The sequence below is a fragment of the Aspergillus novofumigatus genome (assembly GCF_002847465.1).
Source record: "Aspergillus novofumigatus IBT 16806 chromosome Unknown P174scaffold_1, whole genome shotgun sequence".
Lineage (NCBI taxonomy): Eukaryota > Fungi > Ascomycota > Eurotiomycetes > Eurotiales > Aspergillaceae > Aspergillus > Aspergillus novofumigatus.
Genome location: NW_020194274.1, coordinates 2,265,235 through 2,286,645, shown reverse-complemented (window position 1 = coordinate 2,286,645; position 21,411 = coordinate 2,265,235). Strand labels below are relative to the sequence as shown.

Sequence of the window (21,411 nt, the reverse complement as noted above, 5' to 3'; positions counted from 1 at the left end):
GGTGGCCGCAACGTGGAGGAAAATGGTTTGTCCGGTCACGTGGTGGACATTTTGCCTGGTTTGAGGTATTGGTTTAGGTACGGAGTAGACTGTGAAATGTTGAGCAAAAGACAAAGTGATCAGATACATTAACTAGATTAAAAGTATAGAGTCGTAGAGAGGCGGTTGGAACGTCGCATCAAATCGACATTTGAACAAAGAATAGCATAATCACTCATAAAACTCATCCCACAGTGACAAAGTCAAATTAAACACTTAAGTACTTCCCCAAGACCGACCAACAACATCGAAAATCTCATTCCGCCATGTCCGACCAAGACCCTGGCTCTGATCTCCCTCCTCGATGGCCTCTTGAGCCCGCAGCCCCTCCTCATGCCACACTTTGACAATACTTCCAGGCGCATAGACGTCCTTGAAGACACCGCTCTTTGGGGCCTCGAAGCCGACCCGGGTTTCGACGTCCGTCTCTGGAAGCCTCAATCGGGCCAGTACGGCCCGGACAAAGGTTGCCAGGTCTTGCGGATTGGCAATACGAGCGGCGCGAAGTCGTTCTCGGGCGAATACCAGCTCCCGGTTGAGGGCAAAGGCCGCCTGGACAATGGACTCGGCGATCTTCTTCTCCAACACGCGGCGCACAAGATGCTTCAGGAAGGGCTTGGTCAGCCACAGGAGGAATTTCCACTTGCTCTTGTGTATTTTGTAGTCGAGTTTGTGGATGCGAACCCGCACGCCGCGCAGGGTAAAGATCTGCTCCAGGCGTTCCCGACCCACTTCCACATCGAGCGAGATGTCGATGCCCCGTCTGTCGAGATAGAAGCTGGCAATGCCTTCGTCTTTGATGCGGAACAACGGCCATGCATGAGTGCGGATCCAGTAGCCAAACTCGGTGGCACTGATGTTGAGGCCAAAGACCGTTGCAGTAAATGTGGTTTTGAGGTCAGTCGATGTTCTCTTTGAATGCTTCTTCAGAACGTCAATGTCGTTGCGCGTGGTGAGGTGCATGCGGTAGGGCAGAAACGACGAGAAATTGACCGTGTGACCGGGTTCAAGGATCAGGTTCTCAATCAATAGATCCATTTCTGGCGCGGATATCTCTAGCCGCGGGATTGGGATATATTGGATACTGCGAATGATAATAGGCAAGAAGATTTCCGCCATGTCTGATGGCAGCTGGCTTTTTCGGTCTTGGTAGCCATTCCATGCATCCCTGTAGATCTTGCGAGTCACGTCAACAAGTTTCGAAACCTGAGTATCCTCAGGTACAGTCCGCAATGTGCGCTTGGCCTGAGCTAGGAAGGCATCCACGTCTCGACGCAGGGTAGTTTCGGTGCCGACATTCTTCGACTTCTCCTTCAGCTCGTCTACCTTCTGAGGGGCCTTGTCAAAGAACTTGGGGTCCGTCAGCATTTCCTGGAGCGCGGCTCCAATCTCCGACATGAACTTCTCAAACTCTGGGTCTTTATTGGCGTGCTTGATGACATCTTTGAATCTTTCCTCCAGGTTCTTCCACTCTTCAGCATCTCCATAGGACTGAAGCAGCTTCCAAAACTGCTCCATTGCCAGTTTGAGATCTTCATTGACATCGACCTCTTCCTCGGCCGTGGAGACGACCTCTGAGGCAGCGTTGGCGTACAGCTGCGCATATCGCCGCACCATCTGTGACAGAGTGGCCACCGAGTCAGAATAATCCGATCGCTCTCGCAGCTTGATAACGGCCTGCTTGAGCCGATGCAGCAGTGTGTCTCGCTCTTGTCCCGTAAGATGCTCCTTCGCACTGTCAACGGCTTCTCGACCAGTGTCTTTCAGCCCATGCCCCGCAACCTCTGCGACTTGGGTGACTTCCTTGCGGAGTTCCTCACCCGACACGGCTCTACCGTCGTCCGCACCCGCGCCTTTAACTGCACCCCGTTCCTCTTCGGACGGCTTGAGCTTCTCTCCAACCTGTTTTGAGGTATCAGACAGAGCAAGAGCTGTGTCGGAGAAGATCTCCCTGCCAACGGTAGTGAGATCCTCGACAAAGAGACGAAAATCGGCATTGGTCAGGAGCAGGCTGCCCACGGTGCGGAGGCTGTCATATGCTGTTCAACGTTATTAGCACAATGCCTTCGAATGAGATTGACAAGAGTCATACCTGCTTTGGTGTCCTGCCGAGCTTTGACCTGAGAAGCACGACGAGCAACTTCAGACGTATCTATCGATGCTCTGGACTTGGAGAGATGCCACAAGAATTCCTGCAGCTGGTCATCACCGTTCTTTTCCCGCAGGAATTCAATGAATATTTCAATCCAGAGGCGGCAGTCCCGGGCTAGCTGGCGGCCAACAGAGCCAATGTCTTGGTTGCGAGGGTTGAGAATATCCGAAGCCAGAAGCGTGCGTAGATTGGCGATAGTCTGATCGGTGGATGGCATGTAACCCTCGGAAAGGGCACGGAGCATCTGATAGCTATGCAATTTCTGATGCAGACGACGCTGGCGAGAGGTATCATCCTCGTAGCGAGGCAGGAGTGGCTCCGTTTCTCCTCCGGGCATGATGACGGTGGTTGTGGTACTGGGCACCCCGCAGCTCGGTACTTTGTATAAACTTGGGGCTAGGGATAAGAGTCGCCGGGCAGGAGTGAGTGCCTTGTGATGCTGAATTGACTAAAAGAACCGTTCTCGAGATAGATTGAGATGAAGGAGGATGCTTCAGCAGCTCTGCTAGGATGAGACAGGCCAAGGTGGTAAGATGTGCATCATCGCGGTAGCTTTTCCTGATCTGCTGTCAAGCATGGACAGCTACTCTCTCACTCTTGCGTCATCTCCAACCTTGGCGTCTTATCGCAGTCAGGTGATCTTACCCCATGTATTTGGAGTCAACATTGGATGACAACACCTCATATATTGACATAAACTATCCATTCATCTTCCGCCGTATTGAAACTAGATGGCTGGCAGTGACATTTATCTACAAAGTAGTTTATCTCCAGCTACAATGCCAAGTTTCAATACATGTGGACAGTTGGAGTTGGAGCGAGCACCCTTATCTACGGATAACTGCCATTCTTATCGATAACTTAATCGTTGGTCTAGAATAATGCGGAGAATCTTTTCTGTGGAGAGTACCCATCTACTCCGTCCTCTCTACTAACATACCTACGGCATTTCATCGAACCAAGTCAGATCGAGGCGGACAGGCCCTCGGGCCATGATACTGATGTTGGTTCAGGAGCGACCTCAGATCTCACACTCAATTGTTGGCTTCCACAATGTTCATTAGATGACTTCGAATCCATTCTATGAGAGAAAACGAAGCTAAGGATCAACATATTCCCACAGTAGCACAAGAGAACGTCAGCAAGGCCTACAAACATAGGGTGCTCAATTCCTGAGCTAGAATCATGGCGTATGGGCTACCCTGGGGATATATGGATGAACAAGAGACGGGTGGAATAACCCTTCCCCATTGGATAAGTGATGCTACTTCATGCAAAAGTTTCATCAACACCTCATAACATAGTCTGGGGAAAGAGGGTGTCTTGGGGTCTCCACACCCAGCCACCGAGACTTTGACGGTTAAGTCCGGGGTAACCTTCTTTCGTAGCCAGACCTTGCAGTAGGTCAGAATAGATTGCTCCGTAATTCGTGCCATATTTGCATACTAGATACACCAGAGCTCAACCCGAGTCTCTCCGTACTCCGTATGGTGATGACACACATATTGTTAAAGGTTGTGTCACTGACGGGAGTGTAAGTTCAGCCTTGTAGTACGTAACGAGTCAGGTGGCTGGCATCAGTTGTTGGGATTGCAATCTCAACCATGCTGAGGGGAAATTCAACGGTCTCTAGTGTACGATGTATATATGATCACAATTTCCGTGCGTCTCACGGAGTACCTGTAAGGACTTGCGTAGTTGCTGGCAAAAGTCCAATAGCAGATGGAGGAATGATCATCGCAATGCTGGATGATCAAGCTTTATGATTCATGCCAGCAAATCTGGGGATATCCTTGTGGAGCATTCCTCCTCCCTCTGCGTCGGATCGTGGAATCGTTGATCTATCATCTTTCTGCAAGGAGTAATGAGCGATTTTCTGTCCCTTAAATCGCTCATAGAATGACAGAGGTGTCTCGTATCCATCATTGACTCAGTGTATGCATTTGAGACACATTTGATCGATCATCTCCAGTGATGAAGCGTTGATATACAACCATTACATAGAGTACAAAAGTACCGCATAGTCTTGCGTGGCTGGTGAGCTCAAGTAAACAAAGCACAGCCACGAGGTTCTAAATCTGGCTCAGTAGCTCTGTATTAGTAATAGGAGCCAAGCTTGTTTTTTGTCTGTAGCTGAACGTAGTCAGGAACCTTTCCGTTGGGGTCACCCTGCGCTGGCCAATAATCCCCTGTAGGACTGTGGCTTCTTCCGGTCGTCCCATCGGCCGGCCCCGGTCGGTGGGTGGCGCTAATCCCCTTGGGGTAATACTCGGTCGCGACCATCGGAATGGAGTTGGGGTCAGCAACGAAAAATCGCTCACTGACGGCAGCACTCCTTAATTTTCAGGATGTCTGAGTTGCACAACCACCGAGTTGATGGCAATTACCGCTATTCTCTCATGCAGGAGCAAAGTCTCTGAATCTTGCACAACATAACAGGTCATCTTCATGTTGCTTCTCCTGTATCGAATCCGAGGAACAGAACGATTGAAAAAGTGCGAATTACTAAGTCTAGACCTCTCGATGATTAAAGCGAGCGAGCTCGGCCGTCGTCCGTCCGCGGGGCCGCGTCGACTGCGGGGAGCTAGGGAGGCAAGCAGCGAGAAAAAAAGTCCAGAAGCTTTCCTCAGGCAGTTAGGCAGAGAGCTCTGCTATTAGGCTAATAATTGATGCCACATGAGCTTTGGGATCCACCGGACCCTATGGTCGAGTCGGGTCCAGTGGACAGTTGCCCAACTTAGACTCATGTGTACACTGTAGTTTGAGTACTCGCGCGACAAAAAATGGCGCATCCGTTGCAGAAATGCTCCACTGCCTTGAATATCGGCATGCCTTGTCGGATACCGATCTCTCGGATACCTCCAGCATGAGTACGTCTACCCTAGTAAAAATATTAATATACTCTAGGTTGTGATAATATTTGAGAGGAATGAATTCGAACCCGAGTTATTATTCTACTTGATTTATATCGTATCAAAGAGTGATGTTGATCGCTGGTTGTAAACCTAGACTGGTTTATGCGGAGTAAGTCCACAAATCCCCTCATGAAATAGTCGCTTATGCTCGAGTATCTAAAGAAAACAGGATGATTCATGAATCCGATCCTCCTGACTAGCTACATCGGAACGAGCGAGTGTATCAATGTCTTAGTTCCAACAAGTAGGTTTCACTCTCAATATTGTAAAAGTACTCCGTCAGCCTTGCATGTCAAACTAGCCAACGTACCCAAGTCTACTTCGTACATCGAGTCATATGTAGCGCTTTAACTTACATGTAAACTCTGTACAACAAAAGCAAACTCTGTAATGCGATGTATCCCTTCAACGATTCAACATTGATCACCATGCTCATTCCCATTATTAATTGGCCTCTCGTTGTTTCTTTGCTTTCTCCGCATTCGTCGCAATTCAGAGGCACTTCCCGTTCTCCACTTCCGTTCAATTTTCTGTGACCCGATCCAATTCAATTCAACCCAATCCAATCATCCAAAAGCTTCGTATCCTCATTTCATGCCCACTTGCGAATTCAATTGAAACGGTTCGCCCGCCACGCAAACCGCTTTCTCCCCGAATATCCACCATTGCGATCCCGACCTCCCTGAGTGGTCCCCTCGTCCCCGAGTATTCCCGACTGCTGAGTGAAGGAGTCATCGAACTAATCACCGCTCGCGCTCTGTTTCATAGCCCTCATAACCTCCTCGTTGGAGAATTTCCTACTAAGTATTTTTCTCCGAGTGCTACTGCGACCAACGGGTGCTTGTGTCTTGACATCGGAATGTTTTGGGTGCCTCCTCAGGGGTCTCCAATGCTAGTGCGGACACATAAAAACAGACTGGCACCTGTGGCCATCTTGTCTAAGTCTTCTTTATTTTCTTTTTCATCTTCACCTCTCCGCTCTTCTGCCTCTGTCGTCACCATTGCTACTCGCCATAGAAGCAGTCTTGCGTCGTCTCAGCGTTCCACAATGGCTCGATTTCCCTCCCATCAGAACCGGCCGGTCCATGCGACGCCGACCTCATACGTGAATCATGCTGCTCCTGTGTAAGTCTGATATGGTACAAGCTATATGGAAGGAACTGATGCTAATTGACTCATTGTTGCTTGTTTAGTGACCCAAATTACGATACTGCCAACCCTGCATACATTCGCAAATATCTCCGCACCTACGGACTGACTCCCCCGCGCGCGGAGTCATATGAAGTTCAGAAGACACGGTGTATGTCCACACAACACAAACGTTCTGGCGTCTGCTGCGGGATCTAATTTGAATATAGGTCTCGCTCAATTGGCCCTCAAGCAGACTGCCATAGATAAATTCCTCTACCTCAGCACCCTCCGCAAAAACAATGTTCACCTCTTTTACCGTTTAATCACAGATCATCTTAAGGTATGGCCAACAAAATTAGTCGCGAACAGCCGATTGAGAGACTGACTTTGACAGGAATTGACACCTTTGATTTACACACCTGTTGTTGGAGAAGCATGCCAAAAATGGTCGGAAATCTACCAGCAGCCAGAAGGTGAGTCCAGACCTTTTCCCAGATTTTCTGCTAATGCATTGAATCCGACGCTAACGACGTTCATCTGCCTAGGCATGTATCTGAGCTGGGAGGACCGCGGCAATCTGGCCGCTGTCATCGCCAACTGGCCGCAACCAAACGTTGAAATCACGTGCATCACCGATGGGTCCCGAATTCTCGGACTGGGAGATCTTGGCATCAACGGAATGGGCATTCCGATTGGTAAGCTGGCGTTGTATACTGCATGTGCGGGGATCCGTCCCGAGGCCACCCTGCCCTTGACTCTGGATCTGGGGACAAGCAACAAGGCTCTCCGGGAAGATCCGCTGTACATGGGTACTCGCCGTGACAAGATCTCCCCGGAGGAGGAACGGGAATTCATGGATGAATTGATGGCGGCTTTGACCGAGCGCTGGCCTGGGTATGTGGCTCCACCTCCCAACTCTTTCCGATGACACCGGACACTAACGGAGGTAAACAGTATCGTCATTCAGTTTGAGGACTTCAAGAATCCCTTCCCCGCTTTGGAGCGGTATCGTGATATCTACACATGCTTCAACGATGACATCCAGGGTACGGGTGCTGTCATCCTTGGTGGTGTCATCAACGCTGTGAAGCGTTCGGGACTTCCCTGCAAGGAGCACCGCGCCGTTTTCTTCGGTGCTGGAAGCGCTGGTGTTGGTGTGGCCAAGCAGATTGTTGCATTCTTCATGCGCGAGGGCATGACGGAGGATGAGGCCCGCTCCTGCTTCTACCTGGTCGACACCAAGGGTCTCGTCACCGCTGACCGGGGTGATAAGCTCGCCGATCACAAGGTTTACTTTGCTCGTACGGACAATAACGGCCAGCAGTTCAAGACCCTCGACGAGGTTGTCGAGCATGTGAAGCCGACCATCCTCATGGGTCTGTCGACCATCGGCGGTGTCTTCACCCCGGAGATCCTGCGCAAGATGGCCGACTGGAACACCCACCCCATCATCTTCCCCCTGTCCAACCCTTCCTCCAAGTCAGAATGTGACTTTGAAAGCGCCATCACCCACACCGATGGCCGTGCCCTCTTCGCCTCCGGTTCCCCCTTCCAACCTTTCTCCTTCAAGAACTCCTCCGGGGAGACCCGCACCTACTACCCCGGCCAGGGCAACAACATGTATGTCTTCCCCGGTATCGGTCTGGGCACTATCCTCTCCAAGGCGGTCAAGGTGACCGACGAGATGATCTACGCTTCCGGTGCAGCTCTCTCGCAAGCTCTGACTGCCGAGGAGATCGACCTCGGTCTCCTCTACCCCGACTTGACCCGCATCCGTCAAGTCAGCATCGTCGTGGCCCGCAAGGTCATCCGCGCCGCACAGGATGCTGGCGTGGACCGTGAGACCTCTCTGCGCACCATGAACGACGAGAACCTCGATGCATGGATCAAGGCTCACATGTACGACCCTCACAGCGAGGTCCAGGCTTTGGAGAGGGAAGTCGGCGCTCTCCTCTCGAATCTCGGGCCTGCCTCTTCTGTCTTGAATGGCTATTATGAGGATCAAGGCAAAGATGCTAAGCTGTAGTTTTATTCTCCTTTCATTTTTTGTCAGCCGGCATGAGATACTAACCCCGTGTCTCTGCTGAACTTTTTCGTTCTACGTTTTCGTACTTCCTTTTTTCATTTACGTTCCTGGTCGCCCCAGGTTGTGGAGCGCTTTGATTTTTGCTTCGACTCTTGCATTGAAGGATGCCCCTGTGTTCCTGAATACCCTTTGCATATTGCTGATAATGACTTGCTTTTTGGACCATGTTTGTTGGGTTTGGGATTGGTTTCGGTACCGACGTTTACATCAAAAGTTGATCAATCCAATAATTTATGTCGGTCTCATGATCACTGTTCTCAAATTGATGAAGGGATTCTCTCCACACAGTTTTCATAAGTAACATCTGTCCAACATCTTCATCTCGGTAGAGTGGATCATGTGAAGTGGAGACACGGAGAGATTTATAGCCCGAACGTGGAAAATGAGTATCACTAATCCATCCCCCGAGATGATCCGCGGGATGATTTGCTTGGAAAAAGGATTATTAACCTTAAGAATTAAGATGCAGAGCCAAGGTCAGGTACTGTGGCTACGTACTAGCTGGTGCCTATCAACTTTGCGTTCGCAACTTTTGTCTGGTTGGGAATAGACTCGACTCGGCCCCGGCAATACTTCCATCCGCTGCCGAGCCATTCATCTTACCTACGGAGGATTTGCCGATTTATAGTGAAAAAAACGCCTCGGTTTCGATTTTCTCATCTGCGAGAAATCGTTCCTTGAATTGATACGGATCAATCACCATGTCTTCGTCTCTAGGTGATGCAGTCAAGCTTCCATGCGGGCTGGTCTTTCCCAACCGCCTCGTCAAGGTAAGTTTCTGATGATAACAGTCACGAACATGACTGACCACTCCAGGCTGCAATGGCCGAGCTGTTGGCCGGCTCAGAACATACCCCTACACCCAAACTGATGGAAGTCTACAACCAATGGGGCAAAGGAGGATGGGGTGCCGTGCTCACGGGTATTTCCTCATAACCCCTTTTACTTCAACCAGGACTCCCGCTAAGTATCCAATGCTACTGGACAGGCAACGTCCAAGTCGACGTCAACCACCTGGGCAGTCCCTTGGACCCCGCCCTGCCAGGCGAGTACACAGGCAAAGAGTCCAACCCGGCGCTCGTCGAGACATGGGCCAAATATGCCGAGGCCAGCCAGCAGCACGGCGTCCCCTCCATCGTGCAGATCTGCCATCCGGGCCGGCAGTCGTTCCGCATCGCAGGCAAACGCGGTATCTTCGCATCGACGATTGCGCCCAGCGCGATCCCCCTGCAGATGGGGGACGGGCTCCTGGACCGGATCATCAGCCGCCTGGCGTTCCCTGCGCCGAGGGAGATGACGCAGCAGGATATCGATACTGTGACGAGGCAGTTTGTTGATACCGCGCGGCTGATGGCCGACGCGGGGTTTTCGGGAATCGAGCTGCATGGTGCGCATGGCTATCTGATTGGTATGTTCTTTCTGTGTCCTGTAGTAGGGTGTTGTACTGATTGTAGCAGACCAGTTCTTGAATCCAAAGGTATGCGTGTTCCTCTAGAGTTAGGGTCAGGGTCAGGGTCAGGGTCAACTAACCAGACAGACGAATCTACGAACCGATGCATACGGCGGCTCCGCAGAAAAGCGAGCCAAGTTCGTCCTCGATATCCTCTCGCAAACCCGCAAAGTCGTCCCCGCCACCTTCTGCATCGGCATCAAGTTCAACTCGGCAGACCACTCCTCCGCCTCCTTCGAAGACACCATGACCCAGATCGGCCTGCTCGTCGACGCAGGCATCGACTTTCTCGAAGTAAGCGGCGGATCATACGAGGATCCCAAGGTACCGTCCCACTTCCCCCCAAAAAGCCTACCACAAGAAACACAACCCTGACAGGAAAACAGATGATGGGCATCGACTCCCAACCTCACCCCGAGAAAAGCCAACGCACCCTCGCGCGCGAAGCCTTCTTCCTCGAATTCGCCCGCGAAACCCGCAAGCGCTTCCCGACCCTCATCCTCATGCTCACGGGCGGATTCCGCAGCCGCGCCGGCGCAGAGCACGCCCTGCGTGAGAACGCATGCGATCTGATCGGTATCGGCCGGCCCGCGGCTGTGGAACCGGCTTTCGCGAGCCGGCTGCTGGACGATAGTGTGCCTGCGGAGGAGGCCGAGATGCACTTGAGCACGGTTAAGCCGCCGTTTTTGCTGAGTTTGCTGCCGATTAAGGCGGTTGGGGCGGGGTTGGAGAGTGTAAGTTCTTTCCTTGTGCCTCTGTATGAGTGCTGTGATGCTAATGTTATTGTTAGTCGTACTATGCGGGGCAGATCAAGCGGATAGGTGAGGGGCTGAAGACATTTGCGCCGTCGTTGTGATGTGATGTAGATGTTTATGTATATGTATACCCACTGGGCTTTTGGTCCTTACTAGATAATTATAATAGAATACTAGGTAGTACTCGTGTCAATGTTACTTTCTTCCGATTATTCCGTCGCAGGACTGGCTAGTTGCATAGTTGTGATGGCAACAGTAACCACAACCAAAATATCATCAATCCATGGCTCTACAGTAATGCACATTCTCACTTACCGGCCAACTACTGGTACATCCAACTCCCAATAGTTTGGTAAGATCAGATCTGTACCAAAAACTAAAGGTTAAGTGAGCAAACGTATTGATGACGTCGACCTTAAACAGGCGGCAGCGGACAACCTCAGCCAGCCTGTTTTGGCGATGCGACCGGCAAGGTGATTGCATCAATTGTTACGTTATGGTTTTGCTATTTGTATATATAAGGCGGATCTGCCGTCCTCTTTCTCTAGGTTGCAACAGCACTATAGAATCCTCCTAGCCAAAATGACGGCTAAAAAGCACAAGGTTACGGTGGTCGGCTCCGGAAATTGGTATAGTTCTCTACTCCGTAGTTTCATTTATGATTTTATAAAGAGTATATAATGCAGTGGCTGACGACGCAGGGGATCGACGATCGCCAAAATCCTCGCCGAAAACACGCGCGAGCATCCCGATGTCTTCGAAGAAGAGGTGCAGATGTGGGTATTCGAGGAGGAGGTGACTCTCCCTGATGACTCGCCGCACCGTGAGGCCCTCGGCGACCAGAAGCACAAGTTGACCGATATTATCAACCGCGTCCACGAGAACGTCAAGTACCTCCCTGGCATTGCGCTGCCGAGCAACGTCGTGGCGAACCCGGACCTGCGCGCTGCCGTCAAAGACGCCACGATCCTCGTCTTTAACCTCCCGCACCAGTTCATCGACAAGACGCTCGAGCAGATAAAGGGCCACCACCTGCCATACGCGCGGGCCGTCTCGTGCGTCAAGGGCGTCGAGGTTGCCAACGGACGGGTCACGCTCTTCTCGGAGCTCATCATGGAGAAGCTGGGCATCTACTGCGGGTCGTTGTCAGGCGCCAACATCGCGCCGGAGGTCGCCGCCGAGGAGTTCTGCGAGACCACCATCGGCTACGACCCGCCGCCCATGGACCTCGACGCCAAGGACGAGTTCTCCCCGGATAACCGCCACGTTATCAACAAGCAGCGCCAGCGCAAGATCTCCTCCACCTCCGCGGAGCTGCAGCGCGTGCCGGACGAGTACCCCTGCGTCGACCAGAAGCTGCTCCGTCGCCTCTTCGAGCGCCCGTACTTCCATGTGCATGTCGTCGCCGATGTGGCGGGCGTGGCGCTGTGTGGTGCGCTGAAGAACATCGTCGCGCTGGCGGCCGGCTTCGTCGCGGGTAAGGGATGGGGCGAGAATTCCAAGGCCGCCATCATTCGAATCGGGATGATGGAGATGATCCGCTTCGGGCGCTTCTGGTTCCCCGACTCCGTGGACGAGAAGACTTTTACCGAGGAGAGCGCCGGCGTGGCTGATCTGGTCGCCTCGTGCTCGGCCGGTCGTAATTTCCGGTCCGCGAAGCATTCCGTTGAGAAGGGTGTGAGCGTCGACGAGATCGAACAGTCGGAGCTGAACGGGCAGAAGTTGCAGGGGACGTCGACTGCGCGCGCCGTGTGCGATTTTCTGTCGACGCATGGCAAGCTGGACGACTTTCCGTTGTTCAATGCGGTCAATCGTAAGTTTTATACAATAGCATATCCGATGGTAAAGTCAGTGCTGACCAAAGATAGGCATCCTCGATGGTAAAGTCAGTGTGGAGGAGCTGCCAAAGTTGTTGAAGTAATCTGGAAATGTATATGCCGTAATGACCACAGCTAATAGACCTTATCATCATGAGTGCACGCGCGCGAGTTATGGCTGTAGGAACGACTACCCTGTATAGGGCAATATAATCTTCAAGCGGGGATTGCAGTAGACTCTTATCTTGGTGGAAGAGACTCTAAGATTTCATGGAATGCTTAGAAACCCTCATTCGGTCACGCATAGTATGAGTCATATCTCTGGCCTCTCAGAATCAGGGACCGATTATCAAACTAAAGAGGATCAAATGGCACGGTATCGTTCCCTCCCCAGAGGTTCCCCGAGAACCCCTCGAGAGTTTCAAAGTCTGGCATCCAAAACGGACAATCATCCTCAAGATCTATCCACGGAGCAAGCTGGAATGCCATACGCACTCCATGATCATGAGCAGGCGGATTCGTCGGTCCCGCTATATTGGGATCAGTTGCCGCGTACTCCTTGAACGTACCAGGGGTGGTACTTTGGAGGTTGGGGTTCGCACCACCATGCTGCGCGGTCATCAGCTCCGCCATGCCGACCTTCTTGGCCGCCTCGCTGTTGCCCTCGAGTTTCTCCATGGCGGCGTTGACGAGTATCTCGAACGCGTCGCGGTACTTCTTCACCCACGTTGCTCGTTCGCCCATAACGAAGAGGACGGTCGAGCAGGCGCGGATGTCGTTGCTCATCTGCACGGACCACACTTGGTCCGTATGCGTCCACAGGGCGTATAGCAACGTGATGCCGGCCATGAAGACCGTCTGGACGGCGAGGAAGGAATGGCCGTACTCGAGCGTCTGGTGGAGCCGCTTGTGGGTCTGGCAGATATCGCCAGCTGCACGGAGGCAGATATGGTAGTAGGGGTCCGAGAGGGGCAGAGAGGGCAGGAATGGTTGTATGAGGAGTCGAAGAGCGCGGTTGTAGTGCAGCATGGGATAGTCCATGTCCGACCCGCTGAAACGCTGCAAGGCGGATCTCTTCCACTCTTCCAGCTCGATGAAGAGACGGTCCATCTTGGAGCGGAGCGTGTGTAGTGGCCTGTCCGCGCGGTAGATCTTGTGCTGGATCCTCGAGTCGATCCGGCGCAGCTCGAACAGGTAGATTGCGAACGTTAGCGAAGTGATCCTGTCGGTCCGGGGAGGGGCGGTCAGTATATCGGGGTCTTGGACGTCGTCATCTACGTCCATCGGCAAGGGGAGGTCAATTTGACGGTCTGCGATGCTAAAGGGTCGCCCAAGAGACATCGAGATGACCCTCTCTAGATAGTAGATTGTCCAGAAAAGTCGGCGCCGCATCTGCGCGGTCCATGGATCCAGATTGATCTCGTTCGCTTTCCTGTGCAGGCCGAGGTCAATAGCGGTGCGCATGGCAAGCCCAATGATGTACCAGAGGCCATGACTGGATGCGGAGCGAAGGTGATATACCACCAGGAGAGTCATTGCCTCAATGTTTTCAATAGATCTTACTTCACACATAGAAGGGACCTGCTGTAGAGCAGCGATGTAATATCGCTAAACAAGGTCAGAGCTCCAGGCTTGAGAGAAGAAGGCTGCTGTAGACATACCTCTGGAGGCACGTATGTGTATTTCTCGCTCAGTTGGATCGTTGTCGCCCCAATCGCGTACACCAGGTACAACTTAAACAGACCGAATCTCTCGGCCTTGGTGAGCTCTTCCCGTTTGGCTTTGGCCAACCGCCATCGAGCTCCGTGGAGCTTCCACAGCTCCGCACGATCAAGGAACGGATAGCGCACATGCAGTCTGGTCAGGTACGCATGTAAAATCCGCGTTCCCATCTCATCGTTCGGCGGTTCGGTACTTTTGACCAGCAGCTCCTCCATGCGCCGCGGTCGTGGATGGTCAGGGACATTCTGACTCCCGCTGGACGGTTGAGGAGGCAGGCCGGTAGAAGGCACCGCCTGACCAGCGGTAGACCCACCACTACCGCGTGAAGAAACCTGGTGGATATGAGATGGCGCGAGAACTTGGTTCCAAACCGTTGCCTGAACCATTTCGCTGAGGTTGGCGGCCAGTGAGAGTCCGGAGCTTGAGCCTACATAGGCGGGAGCTTCTGCGGAGTTGAGCGCGAGGAACCCAACAAGCTCCCCAACGGTGTTGTGGTTCAAGTTCGAAGTAGACGTAGGGACGGCCTCGTGGTTCTGAGGAGATAAAAGTGCTGCACCTGGATGACCGGTGTTGCTGCTGGCATTGTTGCTTAGTGGTCTCGCTTCCAGCTGGGATTCAAGATAAGCAATGCGTTCTTCCAGCGCGCGTGTATAGCTTTATGAAATTAGTGCTCCGAATAATTATCGTCAGAAAGAGCTGGTGATCGGAACAGATGACTCACTCGTTTGATTGACCACTCTCCTGTCGAAGAACCGTCAATTTATCGCACGAAACTCCAGCTTTACGGCAGTTGGAGCAGGCCGGGTAATCATTATCGCACTATATCACTCAGCCTGATGATAAACCAAACCTGGTAGGCAACGATTGACCTTTTGCTTCCTGGTTTTGCAGCGCGTACATGATGTTCTTACGCGCTTTCGGGGGTTGTGATCTTTTGAGGGGAAAGGCGCCTCTGAGTTTGACACTTGCTCAGGGATATCCATCTTGACAGATTATACAGATAGACATCTTCTCTGTTACTGATTGAATAACATCACTGGTGTCAGATTGATGTCAAGTGGATGCTCGCCAAGTTGACGAAGTCATCAAAAGACCGTGGACGATGCCAAGACGTGGTAACTGGACCGGTCCGGGGCAGGGTCCATTCTCCCAGTTAAATGGTTGCTTGAAGACGGTAGTTAATATGCTTATTAATTGTGCGATATACTCAGTTGATCGCAAATCATGGTGTACACATGGAAGATCATTTTCATCACATTCTCTACTCCGTATGTATGGCTAAAAATGGTATCTAATCACTCGATTTCAACAAACGCCGCTAATGCTGCCATCAAGAACTATTAAAGCTATTAATGATGAGGTTAAAGCCATCCAAAGATCACTGCGCTGTACGATGCGGGTCTTGAGTATTTCCATCCCAGTCATGTTGGCTTATTGACTCTTGCTGCCGTCCACTTCATTATTATGGCCCTTGTTGGATTTCTCGGAAGGCTCAGTCGGAGGTGCTTCTTCGTCTGACTTCTGTTGTGCAGTGTTACGTTCTTCCTCCTCCTCCCCTGGTTCCTTTGGCCGTTCGAGACCTCGATCGCGAATGAACAGGCAAGCTGCGAAACACAATCCGATCAGAGGCACTTGTAAAATGAAGACGCCCCTTGAGGCCTTTGCATATGCATCGAGTACTTGAGACCAATCCGAAGCGGATATGTCCGACTGCGAGGGAAGAGAGTACGTCGAGTGAGCCAGGTACTGGTATCCATTCGGTAGGTGTGATCGGAGTGTTGCTTGCAAGATAGCAGCGGAGACGGCCAGCCCACAAGCACCTCCGAGACAACGGAAGAAATTTCGATTCGAGATTACTACCGCTCGGTGAGACTTGGTACAATGAGCTTGAAAAGCGATCAGAGTTGGCTGAAAAGTCCATCCGATACCGATACCGGTAATAGCGACAATGACAACGATCACTGCGCGATGCGTGTGGCGATTGAAAAGCAGCATCAGACCAGCGCCTCTAGAATATTCAAGCCGACCGGTTAGAATTCACGCGTTGAGGCAAGATTTCTAATCTCGAGGAAAACTCACAGAGTCCAGAGGCCGAAGCCAGCCCATATCACCTCTCCGTACCGTTTGGCTCGAGAAATATATTGACCGGATGCAATGGAAGCAACAGCCTGGCAACCGACCATGGGAGCAGTCATAGCGGCAGAAGCTATCGGAGACCACCCTCGTGCGTTTTGATAGTACAGTGGCAGATAATAGAGGTACGATTGATACACAGCGCCAAGAAGAAAGCTCTGTAAGAATAAAGCACATAAAACTTTGTTCTTGAAGAATACCACTGTCTACTGGTCAGCTCCTCTTGAATTAACAAACGGCGCGAGATGTAACGCACCTGGAAGCATTGGCAGGGAGGCCACTTTCCACTCAATGAAGACGAACGCAACCAATGAGCACGCTCCAATAACAAGCATACTGATCACCATTGCAGAATCCCACTGAAAGTAGGAGCCACCACCTGATATGGGTATAAGCAAAACTATGATCCCAATGGATGAGGCAATGATGCCGTAGAAGTCGATCTTGCTCAGGTTCTCCCGCACGCCACCCTTACAGGCGTTATTCGGGATCAGAAAAAAGCCAACGACCATGGAGCATGCTGCGAGCGGAGATATGAGCCAAAAGAACCCTCGCCAGGTGGAATTCATGATGAAAGCTGCCGCAATAAACGGGCCGATCACATTGCCCAGTCCCAGCGATGCTCCTAGAATCCCTTGATACTTTCCGCGGTTTTCAAGGGTCACAATATCAGATACGATGATCATAGTCAGCGAACCGACGCCACCTCCTGCAATACCGGCAAGGCCTCGAAAGACGTAAAACATTGCTGCATTTTGCGAGAGGCCACAGAGCAAATCAGCGATGCACAGCAGGGCGAGTGCTGATAAGTAAACAATCTTCCGACCAAAGATATCAGAGAGACGTCCGTAAAGCACACTGAACATGGTGTTTGCGATCAGCGACGAGGTACCCGCCCAGGAAATGGTATTTTCCGCATTGAGATCTTTGGCAATTGTCGGAAGAGTAACGCTGATGCCATTTTGATCCACAAACGTGATGAGGAGAGATACAGCAAGACCAGAGAAGACTACCAACAGCTGAACGATTGGTAGGATGTTCATCTGGTCATGCAAGGCCTTTTCGGTCGCCTGTTGTCGATTCATGTTTTTGCGCTTCAGGGGTCTAGCTTGTGGCATCGAGAAATCGGTGTGCTATTGACAGTTGAAAATAGGTAATGTACTCAAGACTATAAGCTGCGTCTTGAGACAGGATTTCCAACGATCGCAAGTTTGCAACAGGACTTTGGTCAATCACTTTATGGAGCTTGTCAGATATGTACATCGATTTCGGCGCTTTGCACAGAGAGCAACCGCCGATAATATCATTTCAATAGTGAGTTGGCATGTACAAAGATGAAATTTCTTTCATCGCACTGTCCAATGGACGGTCGATCAAGAGTGACCTCTCATGACAGTCACAGCCGAATTCAAGCAGACGGGGCCTTTATCCTACAACGATGTCGGATACTTTCCCGACAGAGTCATGGTCGGTGTCAGAATAGGACATTTTCAGGTAATATCAACTGGAGATTGGCAGACCGGAGCAATTCCGCGCCATAGATGAATGATAGTTGGTGCGCACTGAAAGCGGATGTGGAGACTTGTCGTCGGCATTTGCCGTTAGTTCCTTCGGACGTCCGATGGAATCAGTGCCGAATTCCGCACAGTGATCTGGGCCTTGAATGAATCGAATGTAGGGCGTCTCAATTAGAAGGCCTGCTTGGCATCGCTCAGTAGACGGAGATACGTGAATGTTTGATCCACAGTCGCAATTAGACAGCTCGGACATATTATTCAAGCTTTTCCGACAACGGATGGTCATATATCTATTTACGTCACGTGGCGCACCAAGCATTCTCCCGTCAAGGGTGTACTTCCGGTGTCGCAAATATAAGCGGATTTTTGTGATGATCCACATATACGGTGGCTTATCTCACCTTTAAGTACAATTGTGAGACTTCTCGCAACAAAGTCATGTCGTGGAAACAGAGTAACTGCGTCGGAGTATCCACAGGACCGAGGCCTGCGAATCTCCACCATCATTCATGACTCCTCCTATGCAACGGGGCTTTCCATTGAGGAACAGTAACCAGGATGCCTGGATTCTGTCTTGAGTTTAGATCTGGCCGGCAGAGATCATAAGTTCTTGACGGATTTGAGGTTCAGTGTGTCAACTTTGAGGCCCCGATTCAAGGAGCTGTAGAGTAGGCGCTCAGAGAGTGATACGGTCCGAGAATCGTCTTGAAGGATTATAATTTTTTGGCAGTCAGGTAGATGTCCTCAGACATGGTCACGTATGTGTGGGTGGAATTGAAACCGGGACACTCCCCGGCTGCCATAGCGGCTGTATGCCTCGTGCGTTGGCTGAAGGAGCTTCCACATATTCATTAGTCTGGGCCACACGTTCAACACCGCTGGCACCTGACTGCATTGAAGAACTTGTAGTTCTGCCGACAGGGCCATGATTGATTATGTTATTTGAAGGCAAGTACGCTCCACCAGTTATATTCCCCTGATTTGGGATAAAGCTTTGATTCAAAGCTCCACAAGCAGTACAGGTGAACTCGATCTTGAAATTGGTCAAGATTATCTGTGGCGCAGAAGGATGTCCAGTACTGCGTGGCTGTTGTGGAGATTGAGACGGCCCCGGTTGTGGTGCAGACAGTACTGTAGGTGCCGATAGTATGTAATCTGACTGCTGCTCATCAGTCGTGCGCAACTCATCATTGAGCGTAATCTGCTCCTGTGGTTGTGCCCCGGATGGAAGTTGTACTTGGGATGAACCATGCACTGGCTGCGGACGTCGTGATGGAATCTGTGGCTCCACAGCATCGCGAGCAAGCTCTGCTGGTTGCGGAGACTCATGACTTGGATCATCTGTCAGCTCGATAGGTTGCTTTTCCAGGAATCCCGACTGATGAACATTGTCGGGAATCCATCTTTGCTCGGAGATGGCACTGTAAACTGAGCCATTGACCGACGGCGTGGCGTGAACCAAGGGACCGGGCTGGTTATCCCCGTTCAAAGCGCGATCCCCTGGTTCTTCGTTCTGTTGATGTGATAGCCTTGGTTGTAATTTGGTGAGCGCTCGGTGCGCTTGTCTTATGGATATGTCATATCCATGATACCGCTTGACCGCATCTACAACATCTTGTCCCTTGATCTTGTGACTCAGGTCAAACAACTTTGGTATCTCGTTTAGTAAGAACCGCACATGCGAAGCCTCGGACCGGGCTGGAGTTGTTCCTGGAGATGCTGCATGCCGTCGACAGCTATGGCTATCCTGAAGGCTCGTTATGTAAGTCTCGTTTTTGTTTGCACGGCAGACAACGCGGAAGTAGCAATTGGCGGACGATCGGCACCCTATGACAACGCCTTTCTTGTTGCTTCGGGTCACCCGAAGTTCCCAATGCTGCCTGACTGATATACTTCGCACAACTGACTTGAACTCTTCCAGCGAGATGAATCGTTGGCCCACATGGAGCCCCGAGTACATCTCCGTCATGAGAGCGGTCGACTACACCGAACAGCCGGGCCAGGTTTGTGGTCGCACGGATCGTATTCCATCAGTGGTGCATCTGGACGTCGTTAAGGCGAAGCGCTTGCTGGAAGGCCATACCAACTGCGATGAGCATTGTCCACACACGGCACGCCTTTCTATCCGATCACTGGGAGCTTGTACGTTTGATGAAGAAAATGACACATGTAAAATTTGGCATCACTGCGATGGCATAGTGATCTGGCATAGTACGCGCAAGAAGAGCGCTGGTAAGCCGTTGTTTTCGCCCAGAAGTACCTCTGGGGTGGTCTGAAAAATGCCGATAAGGAGACTGGGGGGTGAACCACAACATCGGGCGCATGCCGAAAGATCAAGCTGTGCCGCTTTTAGCTGCTTCTCCGACCGCTCACACGGCCATCCTGTAACACCTTCATAGCCACGAGCTGGACAATCTTCGACTGTGATTAATTTTGTTGCAATCAATACTGATCACAGCTCTCCGCTACAAGTTTTAACAGGATGGCGTCGTACGGCTTGCTTGATCAACCAGAGGAAGGTTGGTGTCATCGTTCCTCAAGCTCAATTCCTTCCATGCTAAATTTGGGATGCAGATAACCTACACAAGTTACGCCTTTTGAATGTCGAAGAGAAACCCTTCAAGCGTATATCGAAACGGCTCCTTAACCCAAACTCACTCGTGATTTCCAATGCGACAATCCTTCCTACCCCGTCGCCTGAAGAAACAGACGAGAACGCTACAGCAGCAGCAGAAGCTGAGAAGCAGAAAAGGCTGGATGAATGGCGCAATTTCCGCGAGGATGTGAATCTGGATTTTGCCTCTTTTGAAGGCAGTATCGCGCGCATTCAATTTCTCCTTACGAGCAACGAGCGAGAACGCGAGCGGTATGCCGCCGAAAAGCTTCGGATTTTGTCCACAATGCAGGCCGTTCGCGAAAACACGGCAGAACTACGGGTTCAACTTGAGGAAGCTCAACGGCTACTAGCATTACGGAAAAGCTATGATGAACTGGCTGAGAAGATCACAAGCAACAGGCTTCTAAAGCCACGCGAAGATCAGCAGGCGAACCTACAGAAGCTCCAAGCAGAAATTGCGGATCTCGAGAATGAAAGCAAGGAATATGCCAAGACATGGGCCGAGCGGCGAGAACAGTTTGGCCGCATTGTAGAAGAGGGCATGCAACTTCGGCGTCTCATTCGCGATGAGAAGGAGGAGGTAGAGCGCAGGGAAGGCATGCAAGAAGGCGAAGATGGAGATGAAGGGGACGTTCCTTCGAAAGGCAAATCTAGCGGAGCCAATACACCTCGACCAGAGTCCGATACCGTCACTCCCTCTCAGCACAGCCAGGATGAAGGGGCCCGATCTTCAGCTGGTTTGCACGCAGACAGAATGTCTGCGACGACAGGGGCAGCGTCTCCCTTGCGAAACGTATCCACCGCGGACCAGGAGGATACCAACATGGACGAAGGTGAAGTGACCGGAGAGGAGGGGTCAGAACACCCTGACGAATTGGAAGAAGGAGAGGCTGATCCGGATGATAAAACTGCTGACAGAATGGACACTACGTGAGTCTAAAACTAAGTTGGGATCCGTATAGCATGGAGTTATGCTGGAGGTGTTCAGTTTTTCGTCAAAATTGTCTTATTATACACCAGATTTGTCTCTCGACTGGCCAGTTTAGTCCTACCTGATGGAGGCAGCGCAGTCTCAGA

General features: G+C 51.4%; 8 protein-coding genes across 8 annotated transcripts; 4 read left to right on the top strand and 4 right to left on the bottom strand.

Moving 5' to 3' along the window:
• Positions 1 to 101: 101 nt before the first annotated feature.
• P174DRAFT_508877 (uncharacterized protein) lies at positions 102 to 2,744 on the bottom strand. The gene is made up of 2 exons (XM_024831499.1): positions 2,132 to 2,744; positions 102 to 2,078 (listed from the first exon to the last, which is right to left on the bottom strand). Exons 1-2 carry the CDS (start codon positions 2,526 to 2,528, stop codon positions 256 to 258), a joined length of 2,220 nt encoding a protein of 739 aa, XP_024687252.1. The 5' UTR covers positions 2,529 to 2,744; the 3' UTR covers positions 102 to 255.
• A 2,967-nt stretch (positions 2,745 to 5,711) lies between these two features.
• P174DRAFT_24716 (NAD-dependent malic enzyme) lies at positions 5,712 to 8,283 on the top strand. The gene is made up of 6 exons (XM_024821446.1): positions 5,712 to 6,231; positions 6,300 to 6,406; positions 6,465 to 6,577; positions 6,632 to 6,710; positions 6,783 to 7,131; positions 7,192 to 8,283. The coding sequence occupies exons 1-6, from the start codon at positions 5,966 to 5,968 to the stop codon at positions 8,261 to 8,263; spliced, it is 1,986 nt and encodes a 661-aa protein (XP_024687251.1). The 5' UTR covers positions 5,712 to 5,965; the 3' UTR covers positions 8,264 to 8,283.
• A 741-nt stretch (positions 8,284 to 9,024) lies between these two features.
• P174DRAFT_426924 (NADH:flavin oxidoreductase/NADH oxidase family protein) lies at positions 9,025 to 10,629 on the top strand (the record flags this gene model as incomplete). The annotated part of the gene is made up of 7 exons (XM_024825411.1): positions 9,025 to 9,093; positions 9,140 to 9,245; positions 9,279 to 9,731; positions 9,781 to 9,800; positions 9,861 to 10,097; positions 10,160 to 10,507; positions 10,564 to 10,629. 7 exons carry the CDS (start codon positions 9,025 to 9,027, stop codon positions 10,627 to 10,629), a joined length of 1,299 nt encoding a protein of 432 aa, XP_024687250.1.
• A 461-nt stretch (positions 10,630 to 11,090) lies between these two features.
• Positions 11,091 to 12,490, top strand: P174DRAFT_399601 (glycerol-3-phosphate dehydrogenase family protein). Its single transcript, XM_024823878.1, has 3 exons — positions 11,091 to 11,157; positions 11,230 to 12,341; positions 12,397 to 12,490. The coding sequence occupies exons 1-3, from the start codon at positions 11,111 to 11,113 to the stop codon at positions 12,447 to 12,449; spliced, it is 1,212 nt and encodes a 403-aa protein (XP_024687249.1). The 5' UTR covers positions 11,091 to 11,110; the 3' UTR covers positions 12,450 to 12,490.
• A 65-nt stretch (positions 12,491 to 12,555) lies between these two features.
• On the bottom strand, positions 12,556 to 15,274 carry P174DRAFT_24676 (putative C6 transcription factor). Its single transcript, XM_024821445.1, has 4 exons — positions 14,937 to 15,274; positions 14,789 to 14,886; positions 14,007 to 14,721; positions 12,556 to 13,953 (listed from the first exon to the last, which is right to left on the bottom strand). Exons 1-4 carry the CDS (start codon positions 15,048 to 15,050, stop codon positions 12,700 to 12,702), a joined length of 2,181 nt encoding a protein of 726 aa, XP_024687248.1. The 5' UTR covers positions 15,051 to 15,274; the 3' UTR covers positions 12,556 to 12,699.
• A 224-nt stretch (positions 15,275 to 15,498) lies between these two features.
• Positions 15,499 to 17,285, bottom strand: P174DRAFT_362233 (putative MFS transporter; the record flags this gene model as incomplete). Its single annotated transcript, XM_024821840.1, has 3 exons — positions 15,499 to 16,075; positions 16,147 to 16,402; positions 16,457 to 17,285. The coding sequence occupies 3 exons, from the start codon at positions 17,283 to 17,285 to the stop codon at positions 15,499 to 15,501; spliced, it is 1,662 nt and encodes a 553-aa protein (XP_024687247.1).
• A 1,186-nt stretch (positions 17,286 to 18,471) lies between these two features.
• Positions 18,472 to 19,686, bottom strand: P174DRAFT_426920 (uncharacterized protein; the record flags this gene model as incomplete). The annotated part of the gene is made up of 1 exon (XM_024825410.1): positions 18,472 to 19,686. One exon carries the CDS (start codon positions 19,684 to 19,686, stop codon positions 18,472 to 18,474), a length of 1,215 nt encoding a protein of 404 aa, XP_024687246.1.
• Positions 19,687 to 20,199: 513 nt separating this feature from the next.
• P174DRAFT_456337 (uncharacterized protein) lies at positions 20,200 to 21,268 on the top strand (the record flags this gene model as incomplete). Its single annotated transcript, XM_024829424.1, has 2 exons — positions 20,200 to 20,236; positions 20,292 to 21,268. The coding sequence occupies 2 exons, from the start codon at positions 20,200 to 20,202 to the stop codon at positions 21,266 to 21,268; spliced, it is 1,014 nt and encodes a 337-aa protein (XP_024687245.1).
• Between the last annotated feature and the right edge of the window lie 143 nt (positions 21,269 to 21,411).

What these genes read in the sequence shown, in the direction of transcription:
- P174DRAFT_508877 (XM_024831499.1), bottom strand. Translation starts at nt 2,528, where the DNA reads ATGCCCGGAGGAGAAACGGAGCCACTCCTGCCTCGCTACGAGGATGAT. An exon ending in TCGGCAGGACACCAAAGCAG is followed by an intron (nt 2,079 to 2,131) that starts GTATGACTCTTG and finishes AACGTTGAACAG; the next exon opens with CATATGACAGCCTCCGCACC.
- P174DRAFT_24716 (XM_024821446.1), top strand. Translation starts at nt 5,966, where the DNA reads ATGTTTTGGGTGCCTCCTCAGGGGTCTCCAATGCTAGTGCGGACACAT. An exon ending in GTGAATCATGCTGCTCCTGT is followed by an intron (nt 6,232 to 6,299) that starts GTAAGTCTGATA and finishes TTGCTTGTTTAG; the next exon opens with TGACCCAAATTACGATACTG. An exon ending in TAATCACAGATCATCTTAAG is followed by an intron (nt 6,578 to 6,631) that starts GTATGGCCAACA and finishes TGACTTTGACAG; the next exon opens with GAATTGACACCTTTGATTTA.
- P174DRAFT_399601 (XM_024823878.1), top strand. Translation starts at nt 11,111, where the DNA reads ATGACGGCTAAAAAGCACAAGGTTACGGTGGTCGGCTCCGGAAATTG. An exon ending in GTGGTCGGCTCCGGAAATTG is followed by an intron (nt 11,158 to 11,229) that starts GTATAGTTCTCT and finishes CTGACGACGCAG; the next exon opens with GGGATCGACGATCGCCAAAA. An exon ending in GTTGTTCAATGCGGTCAATC is followed by an intron (nt 12,342 to 12,396) that starts GTAAGTTTTATA and finishes GACCAAAGATAG; the next exon opens with GCATCCTCGATGGTAAAGTC.
- P174DRAFT_24676 (XM_024821445.1), bottom strand. Translation starts at nt 15,050, where the DNA reads ATGGATATCCCTGAGCAAGTGTCAAACTCAGAGGCGCCTTTCCCCTCA. An exon ending in GCAAAACCAGGAAGCAAAAG is followed by an intron (nt 14,887 to 14,936) that starts GTCAATCGTTGC and finishes TGAGTGATATAG; the next exon opens with TGCGATAATGATTACCCGGC. An exon ending in ACACATACGTGCCTCCAGAG is followed by an intron (nt 13,954 to 14,006) that starts GTATGTCTACAG and finishes GACCTTGTTTAG; the next exon opens with CGATATTACATCGCTGCTCT.